The 27,846-nt window shown below is 36.4% G+C and overlaps 1 protein-coding gene across 1 annotated transcript; it reads left to right on the forward strand.

Moving 5' to 3' along the window:
- The first annotated feature begins 21,912 nt into the window (after nucleotides 1-21,912).
- Nucleotides 21,913-23,086, forward strand: LOC129891968 (uncharacterized). Its single transcript, XM_055967480.1, has 5 exons — nucleotides 21,913-22,033; nucleotides 22,189-22,371; nucleotides 22,491-22,609; nucleotides 22,718-22,788; nucleotides 22,885-23,086. Exons 1-5 carry the CDS (start codon nucleotides 21,913-21,915, stop codon nucleotides 23,084-23,086), a joined length of 696 nt encoding a protein of 231 aa, XP_055823455.1.
- Nucleotides 23,087-27,846: the final 4,760 nt, after the last annotated feature.

Here is a 27,846-nt window from a genome sequence, read left to right on the forward strand (position 1 = left end):
CTTCTGGTGAGTTCCCATGTTCCGGGAACAATACTCCTTTATCTTTCTAGCTTATGATATGTTAAGATATTTTACTATGGCATTTCTTCTATTATAATTGAGGGTGAGCTAGGGACTTGTCTTAGCCCCATTAAATCTAATAGTTAGAGGTATTGTTGGACATATGTAAGTTGAATATTTACTATTATGATTTCCGCTTATTTATTTATCATCATTACCTATGAAAGGCTAAAAGAATGCTAAGAGGCTTGATTGAGGTACTTTCGGGTTCCTCAATCGCCATGTCACGTCTAGGCCCTAGGCTTGGGTCGTGACATCCTCCCATGACTTCATGCTCATAAGACTCCCTCCAATCATCTCAAACAAGCCCTCACGGCTAGTTTCATATGGGACATTGCCAACTCATCAACTTTATTCTCATTTTAACTCAATTAAATCATAATGGCAAGTCCCATTTAGGACCTCGTCCACTCGTCAATTCTATCCTCCAATCAACTCAATCAAGCCTCATTTAGATAAGCATTTATAACCTCTCCTTAGGACTCATCACAACTCTAAGGCTTTAACCCAACAATTCAAGTAGAATAGCACATTCAGGAAAATTGACTTATGCAACATAATCACATGGTTAAAGAGATCAACAAAACATAATAACAAGTCATCTCCATCAACTCATACTAAAATGAAGGTTTTAGGAACTTCTTAGCTCAACAACATCAATACCAATAAAGTCAAATTAATAGGAGACAAAACTCATTCAAACATAAACCATACCAAGAAACTCCATTCTCATGGACCTCTAACCTCAAAGCAAGAGTAGGGCACATGGGTGGACTCAACCCATATTTTGGATAGCCTTACATACCTTAGTGAAGACTTGGAGAAAACCTTGATGTCGGGTTTTCAATGGAGAACTCGAATCTTGGAGCTCTTGGAGGCAATTCCTTATTAGAAATGGAAAAGAAGAAGAAGAGAGAGAGAGATACTCCTAGGGCTTTTAGAGAGAGAGAGGGGGATGAAAATATATTCCCAAATTGGTCAAGGATGATACATATATAATTTGGTATAATTCCCAAATTGCCCCTTCTCAAAAGTTCTGAAAAATAGGCTAAAATGCTCCTGGCGCGATAGTGGTGCGTCGCGCCACTGCAGTGCCAAGTCGATTAGGCATAAAAACCCTGCAATCCAATAGTGGCGCGTTGCGCTAGAGACCAAACTACTGAGGCTGTTTTGTGGCGCGATAGTGGCGTGTCGCGCCCTTACAGTGCCTAGCCAATTTTTTGGGTTCTGGGAAAATTGGCCTGAAAAACCCTGCACACCTCGTAGTGGCGCGCCACGCCAGGGACCAAAATACTGAGGCTGTTTTGTGGTGCGATAGTGGCGCATCGCGCCACTACGGCGCCAAGCCCAGATTCCCAGCAATTGCGACCCAGGCCTGAAATCCCTGCCGTGCTAGTTTGTCTTAGGATCGCCATATATTTTGACTCCGAACTTTAAAATTTACATTCTTGGTGACGTTGGAAAAAAGACTCGATGACCTTTAATTTAATAGGTTGTGGGCCACCCAGATTGTCGTCCTTCAAAAGATAGGGTCGTTAGAAGTCAACCCCTTATGCGAACTCCTCCTCAAACTTAGCCACGACGAATCTTTTGGATTTGATTTGGTCCTAGAGGTCCTTCATGACCGCACATCACCTCTAACGCTGCTCAATTTCTCAAAGACGCATCTTAACTCATTCAAATGCTCCACAATACTCGAGTTTGACCCTACCTGAATACAAGAAGGGTCTGAATCTTAGGGAAAATTTTTGAGGGGTGTTACATAAATATACATGGGTCCAACGATTGATGCAACTTTTTTGGGGAAGTGTTTCTTTTTTCGCGCTTCAAAATTTGAAAAACCTCTATAGTGGACATGGTGACTCATAATAAAACTAGACCTAGTTGTGCCATGGTAAAGATAGAGATACACCTACTGAGTGAATTTTTCAAAAAGGATAAATGTTGGAATGAAAAAAGCAGAAGACAAGGAAAATAGCAAAGAAGTGGATCAAAATCAATCATGATTATGTGCCTAAATATCGTAAGAACTCCAAATTACAGGGGCACAATAAGAAAGAATATTTCATCGTACATCCTAAATTATACCCTAAAGAGAGGAGGAGAAAAATGAACAACTAGAGAAAAAGAAGAATACAATGAACACTGCGAAGAGCACATAAGAACTGGACAAGGGAGACAAAGCCAAAATAAAAGCCAAAGCAATTCAAGAAGGACAAAACAAGAATGAACAAGGAGATAAAAAATGAAAACATATAGATAACAACTTCAAAGAATATGAACAAAAGAATGGGTTCAGAAGGAGTGGACAATACAATACAATAGGGAAAAAAGATACAAGAATGGAACCAAAAATTTATCCAAAGGAATGAACAACGATTGACAAACCTAACAAATTTGAATCACTTAGGAAAACAATAAAAGGGGTAACAAATAATTAGAGGACGAGAAAACAGTTGACTTACCCAAGAAGGCACAAAGAGAATCAATAAAATAATGGGTTAAAAACTCTTTTGGCAAACAATTAGATGATAAAGGCAACTCTATTATCAAAAAATATATCCCTCAAGAAAAGGCCGGAGATAACAAGACACCCCAGGCAGTGAAAATCACAAGAATAACAATAAGGATGATGGATAATAAATATGAGGAGAAAGTTTAAATTATAGATGAGGACAAAGAGGGTATTTACAACAAGGGTAGAGATACAACCATCAAGAAAGCAATTGTAGAATGAGACCCATCAAGTAAGGAGAACAACACATCAACATCCATTAAGAAAGCTAACTAAGTATACTTAGTCGCAGATGATGAAAATGATAAACATGGTGATGAGAAAGAGAAACCCTAGATGACCTATCACAACCTAGTTCTATAGTTAATAATAAAGAGGAAACACATGAAAATGACACCATTCTTCTGCATATTGTGGTACTTAACAATCTAATACAACAAGCACTAGTGTTGGAGAATATGACACGAGAGCAGATCTAACAAATCAGCGATACATAAAAAGATGAGAATATGGAGAAAAAAATCCAACGTATAATCAATGAAGGAGCAAATATATAACCTAAAAAGTAAAGTAAAATGAGAGGGGGGTGGAGGAGGCAACACACTGCCACTATAGGTTATTACAAAGAGAAATAAGGTTAAATCATATATAAATGATCAATAATTGACAAAATTATTTTCTAAAACATAAGATTTGTTGAGAGGTTACTAGACCTTACTAGAAGACATTACTAATCTTATATAGCATATATGGAGCCTTTCCAAAGTCCACATGAATTAGAGGATTACAAAAGAAGATTGAGATTTCAGAAGGCAATGATAACTCAATAATGATATGAATCTTTTGGAAGAATGAGTTAAGAAGGGCAAGTGATCTCTGAAATCTTACAACAAATAACTCAAAAGTTCAAATATAGTGAGTACCACTAAGACTTCATGATATCAACGATTTATGCAAAGTACAATGCTTGGATAGATTAGAATTGTGAGTGGATATGAAGCAGATTACACTAACTAATCAAACACCCTAGATAGTAAGAGGGACTTTGATATAAATCTGGATGAATCTGAGAAGTTAGGAAGAGATTCAGTGAGTCAACATGAAACAATAAACTTTGCACAATATATTAGCAGTTCTTCTCTTACTAAGCTTAAATTTACTAAAAGCGCACACACTTGGTGGAATGGAAGGTTGCATCTGCAAAAGACTAGGTAAAATCATCAGCAGTATTCTGAAAAGCGAGTGCTTCATCGCTTTAAGCAATGAAGCGAAGTGATGCGAACCTGTTACGCTTCGCAGACTAGAAGTAATGAAGGTGAAGAGAAGTGGTCGCTTCAAAGGTTGAAGCGATGAAGCAACGAAACAAGGCAAAGCACAAGTAACGACGCTTAATTATGTTTTAGTCTTACAAGTAGATTAAAGCTGAAAAAGAAGAGCCACACCTTTTTCTTTCAAGAGACCCAATTTAGTTTGACTACTGGTCTGAAAAAAAAGAGTCATAGACTAGGGTTTTCACGCATTCTTCTCTTCCTTCAGGCAATTTCTCTATCTTTCTTCTTCTTGTTGTTGTTTCTTCTTCCCCATCTTTGTTCTTCTGCTTCTCCATGAACCTAGGGTTTTTATTCTTTTTTTCTACTCTTTTTTTGCTCTGTTTGCTACGTTGATTTCTTCTTCTTTCTCTTCTTTTATTTTTTTTCTTCTTTTTTTTTCTTCTTCTTCTTCTTCTTTTTCTTCCTGCTCTATTTTATAACAGTGATTAACTAATATATTACTTCAGTGATTTTTTAATAAAAGAATTGGACTTTTTGCTGATTTTTTTCTAAACATTGAGTCAATGATTATTATATATTGCTACAGTGATAAAAAAATAATGCTGATTTTTTTCTTAAATCTTAACAACGATAAAAAAATGAGTGATCCAGCCTGAAAATATGGGGAAAAATTTAGTGAGACCGACCGTTCTACAGTGATATGTGTGTTTTATAACGAGCAATTCAAAAGCAGAATCTTTCATCACAAGGAACATCTTATCGATACTTCTAAGAATGTCGTACGGTATTCAAAATGCCCGGATAATGTGAGGAAAGAAATAAAAAGATATGTTGAGGAAAAAAAGAATCTAAAATGTCAAATATTACACCAATAAGATGTGACTAATCTTGATGATGATGATGAAGAAGAAATGGAGGAAGGTGAATTTGCTGATTTGTTACTTCCTATAAAATCACATAAACAAGCAATGAATGCAACAAACTCTTCAAGTTGTAGATCAATCGATAAGAAAGGTCATTTAGATTTTTATTTTCCACAAATGACAGGAGATAATGTAGGAAAAAATGGTAAAAAAAATTTGCAGGATGTTGTCAGGGGAATTTAAAGGGAATATGCCGTTGCAGCCTTTTCACAATGGGTGTACGATGCAGGGCTCCCCTTCAATTGTGTCAATTATACCAACACTTTTGGATCCTTCATTGAGGTAGTAAACCTCGCACTTATTATGAAGTTAGTGTCAGTTGTCTAATCAAGGAAGTGGAAGAGACATAAAATTGTGGAAGAGCATATAATAGAATGGAACAAGTTTGGATGTTCCATTATGATGAATAAGTGGACGGCAAGAACAAAAAAAATGATCATCAATGTGTTGGTGAATTCTCCAAATGAAAGCTTATTTCTTGAATCCATTGATGTGAGTGATCGTCTACTAATTCAATCAAAATGTTCTCCTTATTTCAGAACACAATAGAGAAGATTGGAGCAGAAAATGTTGTTCAAGTTGTTACAGATACAACAACAACAACAATAATAACAACCCAGTAAAATTCTACAGCGTGGAGTCTGAGGAGGGTAGAGTGTACGCAGACCTTACTCCCCAAGGTAGGACGGTTATTTTTGAGAGACCCTCGGCTCAATAGAAGCATAAAAATAGGTCAGATAAGGCAAAAAAGTTCAAAGCAATATGGAAAAGAAAATAATGAAACCGACACAGATAAAATAGAGTAATCAAAGTACAGAAAGTAATAGATAATAACAGAAGTCAGAACACAAGGCACTAATGCGCCTACTAATACTGAAGAATAACGAGACTATGTACTAGCCTTCTACCCTAATATGGGCCCTCCTCACCCTCCCATCTAAGGTCATGTCCTCGATAAGCTATAACTACGCCATGTCCTGTCTAATCACCTCTCCCCAATATTTCTTCGGCTTACCCCTACCTCTTCTGAAACCATCTATGGCCAACCTCTCACACCTCTGCACTAGGTCATTTATGTCTCTCCTCTTCACATGCCCAAACTATCTCAGTCGCATTTCCCACATCTAGTCTTCCACCAAGGCCACTCCTATTTTGTCCCGAATAACCTCATTTCTAATCCTGTCACTCCTGGTATGCCCACACTTCTATCTCAATATTCTCATCTCGGCAACTTTCATCTTTTGAATGTGAGAGACCTTAACTGACCAATATTTCGCCCTATATAATATAGCCAGTCTAACCACCACTTTGTAGAACTTACCCTTAAGTTGTGGTGGCACCTTCTTTTCACATAGCACACCGGAAGCGAGCCTTCATTTCATCCACCCTACCCTAATACGATGTGTGGCATCATCATCAATCTCACCGCTACCTTTCATGATAGACCCAAGGTACTTGAAACTACTTTTCTTTTGGATGACCTAGTCATCTTAAACCCTTCATTTCATCCACCCTGAACTTGCACTCTAAGTACTCTGTATTGGTCCTACTCAACTTAAACCCTTTAAACTCCAAGGTATGTCTCCAATCCTCCAACTTAGCATTAACTTCACTACGAGTCTCATCGATCAGGACTATGTCGTCTGCGAAAAGAATAAACCATGGAACCTCACCTTGAATTTGGTGTATCAATCCATCTATCACCAAGGAAAATAAAAATGGACTAAGAGCTGATCCTTGATGCAACCCCATCACAATTGGGAAGTGCTCTGAGTCCTCTCCTACTGTCCTTACCCTGGTTTTGGCACCCTCATACATGTCCTTCTTCACCCTAATGTACGCCATAGGCACACCTTTAGCCTCTAAACATCTCCATAGTATCTCTCGTGGAACTTTATTGTAAACCTTTTTTAGGTCGATGAATACCATATGTAAGTCCCTCTTCCTCTCCCTATATTGCTCCACCAGTCTCCTCATAAGATGGATGGCTTCTGTAGTTGAGCGTACCGGCATAAATCCAAACTGGTTCTCTGAAATAGACACACTTCTCCTCACCCTTATCTCCACCACTCTTTCCTACACTTTCATAGTATGGATTAGAAGCTTGATTCCTCTATAGTTATTGCAGCTATGGATATCCCCCTTGTTTTTATATAAAGGGATCACTACGCTCGACCTCTATTCTTCGGGCATCATTGCCATCTTAAAGATGAAATTAAATAACCTAGTCAGCCACTCCAAACCTACCGAGCTCGCGCTCTTCCAAAATTTCCTAGGGATCTCGTCAGGTCCAGTCGCTCTTCTTCAGCGCATCCTACGCACAACACCCTTAACCTCTTTGACTGTAATACTCCTGCAACACCTAAAATCGTGACGCCTCCTTGTATGTTTCAAATATCCCAACACAATTTCTCTGTCTCCTTCTTTATTCAAGAGTTTATGGAAGTATGACTGCCATCTCTATTTAATGAGGGTCTTCTCTATCAATACTTTTCCATGCTCGTCCTTCATGCGCTTCATTTGATCCATATCACGTGCCCTTCTCTCCTACACCTTAGCTAGCCTGAACAATTTCCTATCCCCGCCTTTCTCTTCTAGTTTAGCATAAAGGCGTTCAAAAGATGCCGTTTTTGCCGTCCAAACCACCGATTTTGCCTCCTTCCTCGCTATCTTATAAATTTCCCTATTCATCCACTTCTCCACCTCATCCTTTCTTTCTATCAGCTTTGTATACGCCATCTTCTTTGCTTCCACCTTCCCTTGCACTTCTCCATTACACCACCAGTCCCCTCGATGCCGACCACGGCTACTTGTCGAGACTCCTAACACTTCCCTTTCTATAACCCTAATACAACTAGCCGTCCTATCCTACATACTGTTCGTATCCCCACTACTATCCCATGCCCCCATATCCTTCAATTTCTCTCCCATCTCTAGGGCACTAGCCGTGGTCAAACTCCCCTATTTGTTCCTAGATCGGTCATCCCCGACCCTCTTCTTCCTCGTCATCTTAATTCCTAAATCCATCACCATGAGCTTATGTCGGGTTGTAAGGTTATCAATCGGAATGACCTTACAGTCTTTGCACAGACCTTTATCATCCTTTCTAAGAGTAAAAAATCTATATGTGTCTTAGCCACCGAATTACGGAAGGTTACCAAGTGGTCCTCCTTCTTTGGAAAACTCGAATTGGCTATCACCAATCCAAAAGCTCTTGTGAAATCCAAAAGTGAAACTTCTCCTTCATTTCTGTCTCCAAAGCTAAAGCCTCCATGCACATCATCATACCCTCCTAAAATAGACCCGATGTGCCCATTGAAATCCCTTTCCACGAAAAGCTTTTCAGTAGGCGGTATGCCTCTTACTAACTTGTCCAAATCCTCCCAAAAGTTCCCCTTATCCTCCTCGTCTAAGCCCTCTTATGGCGTATAACACTAATAATGTTCAACGTGATCCTTTCAACGACTACCTTAATCGATATCATCCTATCAGTGACTCTTCTAACCTCCACCACCTGATCTCTTAAATCACTGTCTACTAAAATGCCTATCCTATTCCTATACTTTGATCTACTAGAGAGCTACAACTTATACCCGTCTACCTCCTTAGCTTAGAACCTACCCATTTGGTCTCTTGGACACAAGCTATATTAATCTTTCTTTTCTTTAAAATCTTAACTAGCTCTATGGATTTTCTCGTTAACTTCCCAATGTTCCAAGAACCTACTCTCAGTCTAGACACTCCTTTAACCCACTTATCCCTTCTTACCCTCATCCCCGTCCCCGTCCCCTTCCCCGTCGCTGAGTGAGAACATGACTCTAGTCTACCATCATTACCTAAAGCCACGAAAATGCGTATAAACTAATAAATTATTTAAAGGTCTAAAGTCAGCAAAATGTAACTATAGCTGTATGAGCAAAGAATAGATATGGAAAGATATGAAAGATGGAGGTACCAACTCTCGTTGAAATGAACCTAGTTGCCGTCAAAAACACTGTTCACATCGGAGTTACTCTTCACGTCAGAGTTACTGTTCACGTTGGCTTGCCAATATGCTGTTCACAACGACCTTACGGTTGTGTGGGTAGCAGATCTTGGATTGAATGAATCTTTGGGCCAATGCCTATGGCCAATCATAGTTGTGTAGGGATTCAGTGAAATAACTATGTCCAATCACAGTTGCTACAAGTTCCAGCTCGAGTGGACTTTTCCAAATTACCTTACACTTATTCTTATGAATCTCCCACTAACACTCGGTTACTCGGACTTCACCAATAAGCTCCTTTTCCTCTTAGATAATTTATCGAACAGATGAGTGCATTAAGTTCTCTTACTCTTCTTCACAGCTAGGCAATGATATTGCCCAGCAAAAAGCAGCAACTCAAGGAAATGGGCAGAGATGCCATCTTGATGAGTTTAAAATCTGATAATTGGACTAGTGCCCTCAACTAAAAATTAAATTAACAAGGCCACAAAAATGGCTCTTACAGAACAAAGTGGAAGTTCGTGCTTGAGGAAGATGATAGCCGGAGTCGATGGATTGCGGGGAACAATGGTTGTACATGCGAGATCTTCTCTTTCACAAATGATTTCTATAATTATAGATAAATAGTAAATTATTATAAAAAATATATCATATGGATTAAACCAGTAAAAATAAAAACTTAGTATAAAAAATTAAACACTTCTAATTTATTTTCAGAAAATCACAAAGCAAAAATGCAGCTAAAAATGTTAAAGAGGATAATATGTTGAAGGGAGTGTTCCAAACATATATTGAACTCCACCTGCGACTTATTGCATAAATTTGATCTTTGGGGACATTTTCAAGGAAAGACCCTTCACAGGTGTTTTCACTAAGGCAGTTAGGGTACATTCCTACATTGTTCAAAGGCCTTTATTATTGAATATGATACGTGTTAGAATAGGAATAGGTATATTCAATACTACTTAGAGTAGGAATAGAAATATGAATATTAATAGGAATAAAATTAGTAAATAGTATCCTACTTGAAAAAAGATTGTATTGTAGTGTCTATAAATAGAGTATTGTAGTATCTATAAATAGGGTCTCTGTGTAATAATGTAGTGACACAATGCAATAATATTTCCCCCTATATTTTTCACATGGAATCATAGCCTTTAAGATCTTGGTAGAAAATTAAAAAAAAGCTTCTACTGTCGGCAGACGGCTATTACCCTTATATGCCGCCCGTCTGGCCAATGATTATTTTAGCAAAAGTAGAGGTCACCTTGTATCTTTCTAGTAACTATTTTCTCATATCTAATTTGCGTAGCACCGTGCATCTTTCCGGTGACTACTTTGTTTTTTCATATTTAATTTGCATAGTACCGTGTATTTTTTTGGACTATTTTCTCATATCTGATTTGTGTAGCACCGTGCATCATTTTGGTGACTATTTTTTTATATCTTATTTGTTTAGCATCGTGCCATCTTTTCGATGAGTACCTTCTCATATTCGATTTGTGTAGCATTGTGCCATTTTTTGGTGACTACTTTTTCATATCTGATTTGCGTAGCACCGTGCCATCTTTTCAGTGACTACTTTCTTATTTATGTGATCGTGCAATTATTCCAATCCTACACATATAATTTCTATTTTCCAGTAGAATCGTGCCATCACTCTAATTCTACCCATATCATTCTCTTTCTCAGTAGGGTCATGTCATCATTCCGACCCTATCCATATAATTTTATTTCTAAGATTGTGACCATTTTTAGCCATCAAATCTAATAATTCAGCGCATGAGCATATTCCAGCCAATTTTACGGTGACTTTCTTGTTTAAGATTTACTCATCTCTTGATTTCGAGACAGTCCATGTATTTTATATCAGATTTTAAGCATTTTCCAATGACCATTGCATTGTTTCCGAGTGATATGAGTTTGCTACCGTTTTTTCTTTCTGTTTCAAATTTACTTTTGCAAAAAAAAAAGAAGAAAAAGGTATAATCAGATATTTGGGCTGGATTACAATGATATTTTCTCTCTCGTGGCTAAAATAGCATATGTCCGCCTTTTTTATCTTTAGTTGTCATTCTTCATTGGCCTTTTAATCAGTTGGACATTAAGAATAATTTTCTCCACGGTGATCTCTAGGAAGAAGTCTATATGGAGCAACTACCTGATTTTGTTGCTTAGGGAGAGTTTGGTAGCCTTGTATGTCGATTGTGTAGTCACTCTTTGGGCTGAGTCTTCTCAAATTTGGTTTGGGAAGTTCAACATTTTAATTCAGAAATTTATCACTCTGTGTTTTATCGACATTATGTCCCAAATTCAGTTTATCATAAGAAGATAAGGACATTGAGATTGACTGGCATTGTGCATCAAATACAATATTTCATGAGAAGACTAAGCACATTGAGATTGACTGTCAATTTTGTAAAGTCGAGTGATCAACTTGCAGATATCTCCGAAGCCCCTCATCGGTCCTCATATTAATTATATTTGTAACAAGCTAGAGACATATGAATTATATGCACTAGCTTAAGGGGGAGTGTTAGAATAGGAATAGGTATATACAATCCTACTTAAAGTAGGAATAAAAATATGAATATTAATAGGAATATAAATAATAAACAGTATCCTACTTGGTAAATGATTATATTGTAGCGTCAATAAATATGGTCTCTGTGTAATAATGTAGAGAAATAATTCAATAATATTTCCCTCTTATATTTCTCACAATGAGGAGATTCACAAAACAAAAAATTTGGTAAAACCTGGCAAGACTAGATTTGCTACTGCTTTCTTGACCTTGCATAGCATGCACACACAAAAGGCCAATTTAAGAAGCTTGTTTATTTCAGAAGAATGAAACACTAGTAAATTCGCAAACGAAGTGACAGTAAAAGAAGTTGCACGCATAATGCTTTCTTATACCTTTTGAAATAATGTTGTGCATGCTCTCAAAGTTGGTGGTCCCTTGATTAAGGTATTTCGTTTGGTGGATGGGGAGCAAAAACCACCAATGGGGTACCTTAATGAAGCAATGGATAAGGCTAAGGAAGCTATTCAAGCAACATTTACTGATGAGTATAAATATGCAAAGGTTTTTGAGATCATTGATAAAAGATGGAATGATCAACTTCACCAACCTTTGCATACAGCTAGGCATATTTTGAATCCAACACTTCTTTATGATAATAATGAGAAGAATTTACTGGATAAAGAAGTGTGGAAGGGATTCCATAAATGTGTTACTAAGTTGGTTGCTGATGAACATGTTCAAGATTCAATAGCAGATGAGATTAGCACTTGTAGGAGTGCTGAAGGTCTTTTTGGATTACAAATGCAATTACACAAAGAATGAAGAAGTTACCACATGAATGAGTGTTTTAATGTTTTTGTATAGCTTTAGCTTTCAAAATATTTCTTTATACTTGCTAATTTTTGAGTTGTTCTACCTGAATAGTTGAATGGTTGAGGTTGTATGGCTCAGAAACACCAGAATTATAAAATTTCTCCATCAAAGTTCTAAGTCTAACTCGTAGTTCATCGGGGTGTGAAAGAAACTGAAGTGTGTTTGAACATGTAAGAACTTAGAGAAAAGATTTTTTTATATTGATATAACTAAATTATATCTTAATTATCTTATCTCTTACTAATTAATTGCCATAATTTATTTGCAGCTTCATACCAAGAAAAGAAATAGACTAACCCTCAAGCGCCTCAACGACCTAGTTTTCATAAAATACAATAGAATATTGAGGCGTCGTTACAATGCTCGCAATGTGATTGATCCAATTCTTTTGGACAATATTGATGATGCCAATGAATGGCTAACTGGAGTTAAGTATGCTGAATATGAAGAAATTTTTAAGGGATATTCTGACTTCACTTGGGGTGTTGTTGGGGAGGCAAGTGGGACTGAGGAGAACCGTTATGGTTTAGGGGAAATACTTCAAGATCAAATATGAGCAGAAAAGAAGTAGCTACAAGTATATCCCTAGTTGATGAAGTTGAAAGAGACGGTGATGAACTTGAAGAAGATGATGAGCATTATAATGATAATGGAGGAATACAAGAGTTTAACAATCTTGTAGAAGAAAAATTGTAGAATTAAAAAAATTAGATGTTGAACCATGAATCACCTTGATAGTGCTTGGGTTATGGTATATGGAGGATTTTTTGATGTCTACTTTTTAGTTTTTAATTTGAAAATTTTCTTAAATATATTGTCTATATTTATTTTAGTCTCTTTTATTTTAACTTACGCTTCACTTCATTGAAGCAAGCGCTTCGCTTCACGCTTCGCTTAAAGCGTGAAGTAGGGCCTTATCATTATTTTCCACTTCACGCTTTCCTGAACACTGATCATTAGAAACTAAGAGTTTATGACTGCTCTCCTAGCTAGTGAAGTTTACCACTTGATCAGACAAGGATATGACCATGCTCCATTACGTCTAATATGTATCTCCCAACAAGAGTAATGGTCAAATCCTTATCATCAATTCCTATGGGTTGTGAGGAATAACTGGAGGGTGGATTTTGTAGGCACTCTCTTTATAGAATTTTATGACAAAATCAAGAAAGTAAGTGGTGCACTAGCTTAATAGAGTAAGGACAATTTTGTTAACATATTCATATGGATCTCAACCTTAGAGGATTTTATCAAGATCAAACAAATATAAATAAAAATTCACCCCACAGAAGCTAACAAGGCTGCCCTCGGCAAAGCAGAAGCTAATTTAAGTATATACTTACATATCGAGGAGGAGTATTGAAATAAAAAATACGAAATGAATGATTTTAAGATAGGGATAGAAATACAAAAGTTTTCTATTCCTATGTTAAAGGGAGGAGAAGAAAGTTGAATATTTCTTAAATTAAAAAAAAACTGTGTGACATGATCCACACTACATAATACATGAGTGAATAACATTGAATGTCTTCCGAGATTAGTTCAGGAAAACAAATATAGTAACATAATATGGGATGCTTGAGAACCTTCTTACCTTAGTTACTCAGGAGCATAATGAAGACATCATTTAACAACCTAGTATTGGAGAGGTGAAAGAGGTGGTATTTGATATAAATTGAGAGAAACACAAGTGGACTAGATGGTTTCTCTGGCAAATTCTTTCAGAGTTGTTGGGACTTTGTAGGGCAGTATATGACTAATAGAGTTTTAGCTTTCTTTTATGGGAAACAATTTACCTAGATATATAACTCACACTAATTTGGTTGTCATCCCCAAAAAGAAAATGTTATTAACTTCACTAAATTAAGGCCCATAAACTTGAATACTTTCGCTAACAAGATCATCTCCAGAATATCATATGAGAGGTTAGTGATAGTACTGCCAGTGCCTATATCAAGAAACCAAACAGGTTTTATTAAAGGGAAAAACATTTATGAGATTGTTCTACTGGTCAAGAGATCATGAGAGATATCAATAAAGAAAATAAGATTGACAATGTAATTGTCAAACTATACATGGAAAGGCTTATGACAGAGTATCATAGATATTCTTGAGTAAGGTATTGAGAAAGTTTGGCTTCTAAAAAATTGATACTGACCTAGTGAGGAGGTTGTTCAGTAATAATTGGTATTATTTATTAATCAATGGGCAATCTTGGTTTATTAAAAGAGAAATTGATAAATTTCAATATAAAGTGCAATGTGATGATGTTATCCCAATCAAAACTTGTCATTTGTTACTTTTTTGGACAATTAGAAGTTTCTAACAAGTTTGTGTCATTCTCAGAGGTCAAGAGCATTTATTTATTCCATCAGCACTTTGAATGTAAAAGAAAGGTACTTGGAGATGCTATGTTTGACAAGAAAAAGGCAAAGTTTGAGAAAGAAAATGTCATTATTTAAAGAGAAATATGAAGAGTAAAATTGGCAATTCTCAAAGTGTAATATTCAAAGTTGAAGTGAAGAGTCTCCCTACTCCTTCAAAGGAAATTCTTGAAGATTAACCAAAATTAAAAGAATTACATAGAGAAAAAATTAAAAGGAGTAAGAAAGTGACAAGTGACAACTCAAAAATGGAAAAGGAGAACTTCAGTTGAGGATAGTGAGTGAGTTGCAACATGTATCTGAAAATGAGGAAAAAAAGGAAAAGAAATTAAGAGAAGTGAAGAAAAAAAAGTTTGAGAGATCTTGCTTCTTATCTTCACTCTAATGCTAATCCTTTTTCATCTAATAGTTGTGATGTCTTTTTTGTGGTGTGCTTGGAAATAAATGCATGAAGGAAATAACAATGCAAAGTATTCTACCGTTGAGGATTCAAGTGTTGGCCATAGCATTCACTACTTCTTCAAGTGATCAAGTGAGCTTTAATGATAACCAAAAAGGTAAAAAATAAATTTTAGGAGCATTTCAAGGTAAAATGGCTAACCCTAGTATTTCATTTTCTTCAAGTAAGCTTGACGAGAATTTTAGTATAGGTGAAAGTCATTCTTCTTTTCGAAATGAATATTTTCTTTGTGATAAAAGTCATGTTGTATGTTATAGTCAATCACTAGTTGAAACTACTTGTGTAAAAATAGTGATATTTTCTTAGTTTAATGTGTTTGCAAATTAGTGTTCATAATTTGATGACTTTGGAGGCTTAAAAAGAGATTCTTTAACTACATGTAATTTTTTGGATTATAAATAGTCTTTATGTCAAAAGAATACTATTAGTGTTGGCAATGGTGTTGAGGAGTCATTTTTGAAATAATCTTGAATTTGAAGAATGTGATTCTATTGGAATTATTTATGATAGTCATCTTATTTGTGTTGATATGCCACTAGTTGATGATAATTGTGAATTATTTAGCGAACCTCTATTTAATGTTTAAAATATTGTAGATTATTTTGGAGTTTGATTTTATGTTACTCTCTTTGAGAGTTGGAGATTTGTCTGATATTTCTTCTTGAAACTCGCTAGAACTACTACGAGTAGTAATTCATGTATGAGTTCATAGCTATTTTTCTCTTTGGATTGTATCTCATATTTGAATATTAATCTAATTAGTTCCTAGATTCTCTTCATTGTTTCTTTGAGTTAATTGATTGCATTTCAATTCTAGACTAAACCTTACTTTTTTTCGTATCTTAGATTTAAGATTATTTATTGAATATATGTCTAGGTAATTAATTATTTAGATGTGTGTTTACCATAATACTTTGCTTAATCTTCCTATTATTTTATTATTTTCTATAATCCTTCTTTAATTTCTTTAAATTCCTAAACCTCACATCAAATTGTTAGCAACTTAGTTTCTAGATTTTCTCTCTCTTTATTTCTATCTTTTCTCCCTATCTTCTATCTAATATTGGTTGTTGTTTGTTATCTTTATTCTCAAATTTACATCACCAAAATATCAAATGGGAATGGAAACTGGCCTACTAGGGATATCCGTTGTCTTATGAATTTGACCCTGCATTGATGAAAATATAGTGCTCCAAAAGTAAGGACGTCAATACATATAAAACATATAATGATATGTGAAGTAAACAAAAGAGCAGGCAGATAAGTAAGAATACTCAAATGAATCGAATATCAAAGATAAGCATTTATGTGCATATGAATATAGTAAGTACGACATGAAGCTGTAACTGTAACCAACCTCGGTGGTTCTCATATAACATCTTGTAAGTTATTCATTAAAGTATATGATACTTAGTAATTTTACTAGGTGATATATTGTGTCTATCTATAGGACAAGTATACAAGTAATCACATGATGGCCTGCAAAGGTGATCTATGACCTTTGTAAGGCATATGTTGCTGAATCGCATGAGTTTGTATGTCTCAAATAACTATATATCATGATCTGTTGTATGGTATGCCCCCTTGGGTTTCATTAGAAGGGTCTTCTCGTATACTTTCATTCCATGTATTGACTTGGTTAAGGAAACTAGTGCATGCCATTCTAATTGATTATAACATATGATGTATACTACAAAGGGCAGTCTGCCTCCGTTTCGATCTCGAAATATCACTACATGTATGCATGTGGACCTATGAATACACACTTATCATTATAGTGTAGGTTTCAATCACAAATTGCCTACAAAGGCCTATAACACATGAGTTACCATTTATATCTTTCATATAAACAAAGAAAAAATGTTATGTATCTCACGAGTCATATTAACGTGTATTCTAGTCTATCAAGTATTCCTATTGCTATGTGATTTCTACAAGCGTAGCATGTGTGACCAATTGTTTTCCCTTTTAACACATGACAAATATATTGTGACACCCCAAAAATTTCTAGCAAAGATCCGAATCCTTCTCTATATGTGAATAGGTCCAAACTCAATGACTTCTAATTTATATGTATGTGTTAAGATAAATTTCTAAGTGTTGGAAGTGTATTAGATGTGAATTAGGGTCATAAGAGACCTCTAAACTAAGTCAAATTCAAAGCTTCTCTACCAATTGAGTTTTTCCATGAGATTATGAAAGGGTCAAATTCAAATGACCATATATCTTATAATATGGAGATTTAGGTAACCCACAACCTATCAAATCAAACGTCTATGATTCTTCTTTTCAATGTCGCTAACTGTTTGTTAATCTGAGTTTGGAGGAGAAAGTTATGGTTGTTTTATTATAAAATGTCTGAACTAAAAAATTCAGCGATGACACCTGCCAATTCGATGAATCACTGAATAATTTGGCGTATCGCCGAAATGCATCACCAAAGTGGCAGAGTACCTTGAGAAACTTTTAATTTTTGCAATCCAAAGTCCCATTTTAGAGATCCACAGAATATTTTGCCAATGAGGCCTCTAAATCGCCGATTTGGCCGACAGGATTCATTAAAAGATCATATTCTCTTTGGTTTTACAAGTCTTCTTACATTCCAAGAGGGTTATTTTTACCCTTTTACCCTATATTAACTTCCCCAACTCTATATTATAGCCTAATAACATCCTAACACGCATAGTAACTCCCAAAATCCCTAATTCTCCTTCTCCCAAAGATCAAGAACATCAAGAAAGAAATTTTTTCCAAATTTCTCAAGATCTAAAGGCACCAAGTTCAATATTTTTTTCGAGAATCCTAGGGTTTTGAATAATGAATCTTCCTCAAACTTTTTCTCCAAAAAATTCCATAGAAGGGTTTCTCAAGTTTAAACTATAAGGTTCCAAGTCCAAAGCTTTTCTTCAAGAACTATTGTTCTTCCAAATATATAATGATATCTCCACGTATGAAAACATCTTGTTCTTCTCCATGAAATAAATTTCTATGTTTTCAGAGTGTCTTTCATGAATGAGTTAGGGCTAGAACGGAAATCTATTTTCTTGAATTGTTCTGGACTCTTTATGAAACCCCAAGAATCCTCCAAAAAAGCATCCTATTCCCATGAAGATTCTTACCCCCATGAGTTATACAAGATTTTCTTTGTGATATTTTGAATGACTATGAAAGTAATGGTTTCCATCTTGATAACTAAGTCTAATGGTTTCTTAATGACTTCTTAATAACTTCTTAATGATTTTTTGATGTTTCATTGATTCTTTATAAACCATTATGAAAATCTTCCATGAAAGTTATTTTGATTTTTCGATATTTATGTAATTGACTCCATGAACTATCGAGTTATGTATGTACGAAAAGTCATGTTTCTCTTACCGAATTTTTATGAACTCAATATATCGACATTCAAGGAAATTTTATTCCAAGAGTTTATCCCTTTTTCTCTACAAAATTTTAAAAGCATGAATTATAGTTTTATGACTTTTCTTCAAAGCATGAATCATATAAAATTCTACCCAAATTGTGAAGCCTATGATTTTTGATATGATTTCAAAGTATGAGCTATGTCATATGTATTTCATGTCTTTTCTAATGATTTTCCTCTATAAACTATGAAGTATATTTTCTCATGATCTCTACAAGTGTAACACACCGTGTTAATCTAGCCTAGACTAAATTTGCGGACCATAAGAAAGATAGAGAAAAATGAGTGGTGCCTAAGAGTAAGAGTCAACCTACGAGTCGTAAGAACTCATACGGATAGTAGGAGGGACTCGTAGTTTTGGCATTGAGTTTTGAAATATGGACAAGACTTGAAGTAAGTCTACGTGTCTATTGATGACACGTAGAGAGGTCTACAACCCATAAGGATGAGTCGTGGGATCAAGTCTAATTTCTGGAAAAAAAAATGCAAGCCTCAGTACTTTGGCTATGAGTCAACAGGATGATTCGTAGAAAGAATTACGGGTCGTAGAAATGACTCGTAGAGACCCTTGAAACTTAGCCAAAATTCAAGACTCCAAGTCACTTCCACATCAATGTACGAGTCGTAGACACGTCTCGTAGAAAAGATTCAGAGACTTAGAGATTCAGAGTCTAAAAAAGTTGACTCATAACACTTTTTATGAGTCGTAGACTCAACTCGTAGAAACATTTATAGACTGCAACCCATCTCTATGATGGGACTTCTATGACCCGTAGAAGTTTCTATGAGTCGTAGAACTGATTCGTAGACGGCTAGGGTCGATTTTTATGAAGGGTATTCGTGTCTTTTCCCACCCTTTTAAAACTAAAACCCTGACGTTTAGGACTAAATTAAGTCCCTTATGAGTATTCTAAATGCCTAAACTTTCATTAACACTTAGACTAATTGAGAGCGAGGATTTGGAGAAGAGGAGAAAGGCTAGGGTTCGAGTTCTTCAAGAGAGGTCTTCAACTTTTGAATTTTCTTCAAGTTTTAGGTATGTAAGGCTACCCATAATGTGGATTGAGTTCATTCGCATGCCCTACATCTTTAGTTTTCTTAGTTGAGATGAGTTTCAAAGTTTCATGAATCGAGTTCTTGAATTATCTATCATTCTTATTGAGTTCGTATATAAATTTCATTGTGTTATTGTATATGTATTACGATATTCTTTGATGAGTTTCTTGAATTGAGTCCTGTTGAGAGTGTGGGTTCGTGTTTGCATTCATATGAACCCTAATTAAGATTTTTCATTGTACATTATGCATTGACGGAGTTTTAAAGAAGGAGTTGTAAATGTTTTGCATTAAATATTTTATGCATTTATTTTGAGTTTAAAGAATAACAAGCGTCATCTTTGATTGAGAAAGAGTTTGAGTGTGAGTTGAGAAATCTCCTAAGTAGCATCTTGAGCATGAGAATTATAAGTATGAACGAGTTGAGAAATATTTTGTTACGTATATTTTGAAATTTATTTGAAAAGTCAAATTATAGTTTTATTTTAAATGCATTCCTTGAGTTTAGATGAGTCTAGTTTTGAGCTAAGTCCAAAAGAGACTAAGCGAGTATTATGAGTATTTTACTCACTTGATGTGTATGAGCATAATAAAATATTTTGGGAGTAGTATTGAACACCGATATGGGGTGAGCCCATAAAATAGTAGCCAACATAGGGTTGAGGTCATGCCTCTCAAGTCCCAAAATGATGGACTGTGATTGATTTTGGATCCATTGAGTTGAGCATCATTTACCCTGGCAAGGTATTAGTGGACTGCGACAACGTCAACTCTTAAGCGTTATACCATCACAAGCTCATAACTGATGGTTGTTAGTTAGAAAACATTCCATAGAGTGAATTAGCATACTTCCTATATGGAGTTATATATCTTATTGCATATTATTTAAAGCATTCTATTATTCTACTTCATGCTTTATTGAGTTGAGCTATTTTCAGAATTGAGTCTTATGAGTTGAGTTGAGTATAGTTGAGCAAGTTTCCTTTCAGCCATTTTTACATACTTGTATATTTTATGTACTGACGCCATTTGGCTTGCATTATTTTATGATGCAGATACAGGTGATAGAGGTCCTCAACAGGCACATCGTTGAAGACCAGATCCAACTCATCTTTTGGTGAGACCTCCTTCTATTTGGAGGGCTTCATATTTCTTTCCTTTATTTTTCATTCTGTTGATAGTCATTTGAGGAAACGTTGGACTTGTCTTGGCACCTCTCTAGTATTGAGTTAGAGGTTTCATGGACAAAACTCAGAATTGAGTTAGATGGGTTCGTTTTAGAGTTTGTTTTATTTTTCAAATTTAAGTTGATTATTGAGTAAACGACATTGAGTCACACCACTTGATCTATCTATCTATTAAGTTATAATAAACCTTCCATTGAGAGTTTTAGATTTGTGATTAGACCAAGTGGTTCACTTGGAAATCAACAATGGTCTTCTAGTACCAGTCACATCTAGGGTACCCTCCCGGTGCGTGATAAACTTGGTATTAGAGCACAGAGTTCAAGAGTCCTAGAGAGTCTATGAAGCCATGTCTAGTAGAGTCTTGCTTATAAGTGTGTCGTGCACCACACTTATTATCAGTAGGCTATAGGACATTAGAAATTGTTTCACTTCTTTCATACTCTGAGTTCTTGCTAAAGAGTTTAACTCTAAAAGTTTCTTCCTAATTTATGCGTTACACGTTGAAGATAATGCCTCTTAAATACACCATCAGTCAGAGAAATGCCGCCAATATTGAGGTTCCATAGACTGAGATACCCCCACTATCTGGTGTGAGGACTAGGGGCCGACCTGCAAGGTCCACTGAGGCATCCCAAGAGACTACCTCTTAGCCTGCACCAATATTAGAGGCAATTTTTTGAGGAGCGATTATATGCTCACTCAGCTGGTGGCTGCTTGAAATGGCAGCCATAGTTTGCCAGCTCCTAGCTCTAGTTATCAAGATCTGTCTTCTACCGCGAGGATTATGTATTTTCTGAGAATTAATCCACCAGTCTTCATGGGTTCTAAGGTTGAGGAAGACCCCCAAAATTTCATTGATGAGATGTGAAAGATCCTGAAGGTGATGCATGCTACGAAGATTGAGGGGGTTGAGTTAGTTTCTTATCAGCTCAAAGACATGGAGAACGTATGGTACAACTGATGGGAGGAAGTTAGAGGTGAGGATGCTGAGCCTGTGGTTTGAGATAAGTTCGAGAGTGCTTTCCTTGATCACTTCTTTCTAGAGAGTTGAGGGAAGAAAAGGTAGAGGAGTTCGTGAATCAGAAATAAGAGGGGCTGAAAGTAAAGGAGTATGGTTTGAAGTTCATCTAGCTGTCCAGATATACTCCAGAGATGATCCTAAATATGAGTTCTAAGATGAAGAAGTTTGTCTTCGACTTGGGTAGACATGTGAAGAAGAAGTGTAAGACATCATTATTAATTTCGTACATGGACATTTCTAGGCTCATAATCTATGCTCAGCAGGTTGTAGAGGATAAGAGGAAAGATAGAGAAGATCAGTTGAGCAAGATAGCCAAATTAGCTGGGCATGAGAATGAGCTGATACAAGGCAAGGGAAATATGTCTTTCTTTTAGAAAAAATCATCCATCTATGCTCCATCGACAACAAGTGCACCTGACCCCAACCATAGGTATGATAAGAAATCCTAGAGTCACCAAAATTCTAGAGCTCTGGGTTCCCAATCCCAAGGGAGTGTGGCCTAGGGACTGAAGAGGAAGCTTCCCTGTGGCAGACTTCATTGAGAAGAGTGCAAAGGGGTTACCAGGGGTTGTTTAACTGTGGTAAAGAGGGCCATTTCCAGAGGGATTGCCTGATGTTGGGAGACAAAGCTCAATCTTTTATCGCGGCACCACCAAGTCAGGGTTACCATAGGGGTACTACTGTAGGTACAGCGGAGGTCCAAACTGCCTATATGCTATGGCTAAGGATCAGGAGAACTCACCACATGTTGTCACCGATATGCTATGAGTATTCTCTTTTGATTGTTATGTTTTACTTGATCTAGGTGCCACTTTGTCATTTGTGACCCCTCATGTGGCAAATAAATTTAATAGAATTTCTGAGTGTCTGCTTGAGCCTTTCAGTATGTCCACTTCTATTGGTGAGTCTATTTTAGCGGAGAGGGTCTATAGAGATTGTATCATGTCAATCTATCTCAAGGATATCATGGATGACTTAGTTGAGTTAGACATGGTTGATTTTGACGTGATTCTTGGCATGGAATGGCTTTAGGCTTGTTATGCCTCTGTCGATTATAGGACTCGAGTGGTTAAGTTCAGTTTCCCAAATGAGCCTGTCTTAAAGTGAAAAGGTAGTCTTGCTGTGCCAAAGGGTAAATTTATCTCATACCTTAGAGCCAGGAGGTTGATCTCTAAAGGGTGTATTTATCACATCATTAGATTCAAAGATGATAGTGTCGAGTCCTCTACTCTTGAGTCAGTCCCCATTGTAAATGAGTTCCTAGAAGTGTTTCTTGAGGATCTTCCCGGAGTCCCTCCTGATAGAGAGATAGATTTTGAGATTGATGTCCTTCCCGATATGCAACCTATTTCTATTCCGCCATATAGAATGACTCTTGCCGAGTTGAAAGAGCAACTTTAAGATCTCTTAGATAAGGGGTTTATTAGGCCAAGTGTCTCACCTTGGGGCACTCCTGTCCTATTTGTGTGGAATATAGATGGATCCTTGAGAATGTGCATTTACTATCGTCAGCTGAACAAGGTTACTATAAAGAACAAGTACCCCCTTCCGAGAGTCGATGATCTTTTTGACTAACTTTAAGGTACCACTTATTTCTCCAAGATAGACCTCAGATCAGGCTATCATCAGCTGAAAGTAGGAGACTGTAACATCCAAAGACAGCTTTCAAACCCAGGTATGGTCATTATGACTTTTTAGTCATATCCTTTGGTTTGATTAATGCTCCTGCAATACTTATGGACCTCATGAATAGAGTTTTCAAGCAGTATCTATATTTGTTTGTGATTGTATTTATCGACGACATACTAAGCTATTCGAGGAATGTGGAGGAGCATGCTAACTATCTCATAATTGTCCTCCAAACTCTCAAGGAAATGGAGTTATATGCTAAGTTTTCCAAGTGTGAGTTCTAGATAGCATTTGTGGCATTCGTAGGCCATATTATTTCTGTAGATGGTATCCAAGTTGACTCACAGAAGATTGAAATGGTTAAGATTGGCCAAGGCCCATATCCTCGATTGACATAAGAAGTTTCTTGGGTTTAGCCGGCTATTACTGTAGATTTTTTAAGGGTTCTCATCCATATCTTCATGATTGACTAAGCTAACTCAAAAGAAGGCTAAGTTTCAATAGTCAGATGCTTGTGAGGAGAGTTTTCAAGAGTTAAAAACAAGGTTGACTATTGCAGTGCTATCCCTACCCAAGGGAACAAATGGTTTTGTTATCTATTATGATGTGTCCAGAATTGGATTATGTTGTATGTTGATGCAGAAGAGAAAAGTAATAGCTTATGCTTTTAGAAATCTTAAAATTCATGAGAGAAACTACCCAACTCATGACCTTGAGTTGGCAGCCATAGTATTCGCTCTCAAGATTTGGCTTTATTACCTTCATAGCATGTATGTTAATGCGTTCACAGATCACAAGAGCCTACAATATGTGTTTACATAAAAGAAGCTGAACCTGAGATAGAGGAGATGGCTTGAGTTGCTCAAGGACTATGATATAAGCATTCTCTACCATCCAGGTAAAGCTAATATTATTGCTAATACTCTTAGCAGGTTATCTATGGGGAGTACGACCCATGTAGAAGAGGGAAAGAAAGAATTAGGTAAAGAGGTACATAGGCTTGCACATTTGGGAGTTCAACTTATTTACTCTAGTGACAGTGGTAATTTTGTTTAAAATGGATCTACATCATTTTTAGCTGCAGAGGTGAAGGAAAAGCAAGATTAAGATCCCATTCTCCTCCAACTAAAAGATAACGTTCATAATAAGAAAGTGATGGCTTTTGCAAAAAAATGAGATAGAAGGTTGAGGTATCGAGGGAGATTATATGTTCCAAGTGTTGATGGAATCCGAGAGAGAATCATGGAAGAAGCCCATAATTCCAGGTATTCCATCCATCCAAGTTCTACAAAGATATATCATGACATGAGAGAAGTATACTTATGGAGTTGAATGAAGATAGATATAGAGGAGTTTGTGTCCAAATGTCTGAACTGCCAACAAGTCAAAGTTGAGCATCAAAAGCCTTGTGGAGTATCTCAGAATATTGAGATTCCAGAATGGAAATAGAAGATGATAAATATGGACTTCATTACAGATCTACCGCAGTCCCGCAGACAACATGACTCTATTTGGGTGATTGTGGACATGATTACCAAATCGGCCCATTTTTTGCCAGTTAAGACTACTGATACCACAGTAGAGTATGTCAGACTATATCTTCAAGAGATTGTTAGATTGCATGGAGTTACTTTGTCTATCATCTCAGATAGGGGAGCTTAGTTCACTGCTCAATTTTGGAAGTCATTCCAGAAAGGTTTGGGTTCAAGGATGAACCTTAGTACTGCTTTTCATCCACAGATAGACGATTAGGCAGAACATATGATACAGACTTTAGAGGATATGTTGAAAGCCTGTGTCATTTTTTTCAAAGGTAATTGGGATAATAATTTACCTCTTATTGAGTTTGTGTACAATAATAGTTTTCATTGGAGCATTCAAATGGCTTCCTATGAAGCTCTGCATGAGAGGAGATATATATCACCAATTGGTTAGTTCAAGATTGGTGAAGCTGAGTTGGTTGGGACAGAATTGGTTCATCAAGCTATGGAGAAAGTAAACATCATCCAAGAGAGGTTGAAAACCGCATAGAGTCACCAGAAATCCTACATTGATGTTAGGAGGAGAGATTTAGAGTTAGAAGTGCACAATTGGGTATACTTGAAAGTTTCACCCATGAAGGGTGTGATGAGATTTGGAAAGAAAGGGAAGCTTAGTCCCTGCTTCATTGGTCCTTACCAATTGTGAAGAGGGTGGGTAACGTAGCCTATGAATTGGAGTTTCCCCTAGAGTTAGCAGCTATTCATCCTGTGTTTCACATCTCTATGCTTAAGAAGTGTTTGAGAGATCCTTTACTTGTTGTCCCGACTGAGAGAATTGGGGTGAAAGAGAGACTGAGTTATGAGGAGATCCCAGTTCAAATCCTTGATCGTCAGGTTCGCAAATTGAGAACCAAAGAGGTAGCATCCATCAAAATTCTATGGCAAAATCAGTTCGTTGAAGAAGCTACATGGGAAGCTGAAGAGGATATGAAAGCTAGATACCTTCATCTATTCATGCCTCCTAATGATGATGTTGATGGTAATGTCCCATTTTCCTATATTTGATATGAAGTTCCTTTTGAGTTTGAGTATTCGATATGTATTCTTGAATCCGAGTAGTGATTGTTTGATCGATAGTGTATTTGAGTCTTGATTATATTCATGCATAGAGTAAACCTGTAGATTGATCTTCATTCAAAGATGAATGATACCAAGGGGAAGATATTGTAACAACCCATTTTATTTAGCCTAGACTAAGTTTACGGGCCATAAGAAAGATAGAGAAAAATGAGTTGTGCGTAAGAGTACGAGTTAACCTACGAGTCATAAAAACTCATAAGGATCGTAGGAGGGACTCGTAGTGTTGGAATTGAGTTTTGAAATCTGGCCAAGACTAGAAGTGAGTCTATGAGTCTATTGACGACTCGTAGAGAGGTCTACGACCCATAAGGATGAGTCATGGGATCAAGTCTAATTTTTGAAAAAAATGCTAGCCTCAATACTTTGGCTATGAGTCAATAAGAATATCTGTAGAAAGAATTACGAGTCGTAGAAATGACTTATAGAGACCCTTGACACTTAGCCAAAATTCAAGACTCCAAGTCACTTCTACGAGTGAAGTCGAAGACCCATCAAAGAGTCTACGAGTCATAGACACGACTCGTAAAAGAGATTCAGAGTCTGAAAATATTGCTAGGACGAGAAGGGTCTATGACCCATAATACTTTCTACGAGTCATAGAATCTACTCATAGAAATGTTTATAGACTACAACCCATCCCAACGACTGGTCTTCTACTACCCGTAGGAGTTTCTACGAGTCGTAGAACTGATCCGTAGACGGCCAAGGTTGATTTTTATGGAGGGTATTCATGTCTTTTCCCACCCTTATCAAACTAAAATCCTAATGTTTTAAGACTAAATTAAGTCCCTTATCAGTATCCTAAACTTTCATTAACACTTAGACTAATTGAGAGCGAGGATTTGGAGAAGAGGAGAAAGGCTAGGGTTCGAGTTCTTCAAGAGAGGTCTTCAACTTTTGAATTTTCTTCAAGTTTTAGGTATGTAAGGCTACCCATAATGTGGATTGAATTCATTCGCATGCCCTACATCTTTAGTTTTCTTAGTTGAGATGAGTTTCAAAGTTCCATGAATCGAGCTCTTAAATTATCTATCATTCCTATTGAGTTCGTATATAACTTTTATTGTGTTATTGTATATGTATTACGATATTCTTTGATGAGTTTCTTGAATTGAGTTCTGTTGAGAGTGTGGGTTCAAGTTTGCATTAACATGAACCCTAATTTAGATTTTTCATTATACATTATGCATTGACGGAGTTTTAAAGAACGAGTTGTGAACCTTTTCCATTAAATATTTTATGCATTTATTTTGAGTTTAAAGAATAACAAGTGTCATCTTTGATTGAGAAAGAGTTTGAGTGTGAGTTGAGAAATCTCTTGAGTAGCATCTTGAGATTGAGCATTCTAAGTATAAACAAGTTGAGCAATATTTTATTAAAATGTCTATTTTGAAATTGAGTTGAGAAGTCAAATTATATTTTTATTTTAAATGTATTCATTGAGTTCAGATGAGTTGAGTTTTGAGCTAACTCCAAAAGATACTAAATGAGTATTTTGAGTATTTTACTCACTTGATGTATACAACAACAACAATAACAACAACTCAGTAAAATTCTACAATGTAGGGTCAGAAGAGGGTAAAGTTTATGCAGAATTTACTCCTACTAAGGTAGGACGACTGTTTCCGAGAGACCCTCAGCTCAATAGAAACATAAAAGGAGGTCAGATAAGGCTAAGAAGTTCAAAGAGATATGGAAAAGTAAATAGCGAAAATGACACAGATAAAATACAGTATAATAAAGTATTTTTGGAGTAGTATTGAGCACCAATACAGGGTGAGCCTATAAACTACGTAGCCAGTGTAGGGTAGAGGTCATGCCTCTCAAGTCCCAAAATAATGGACTATGATTGATTTTGGATCTATTGAGTTGAGCATCCTTTACCCTGGCAAGGTATTGGACAGTTGCATC

Source organism: Solanum dulcamara, chromosome 1, assembly GCF_947179165.1.
Source record: "Solanum dulcamara chromosome 1, daSolDulc1.2, whole genome shotgun sequence".
Classification (NCBI taxonomy): Eukaryota; Viridiplantae; Streptophyta; class Magnoliopsida; order Solanales; family Solanaceae; genus Solanum; species Solanum dulcamara.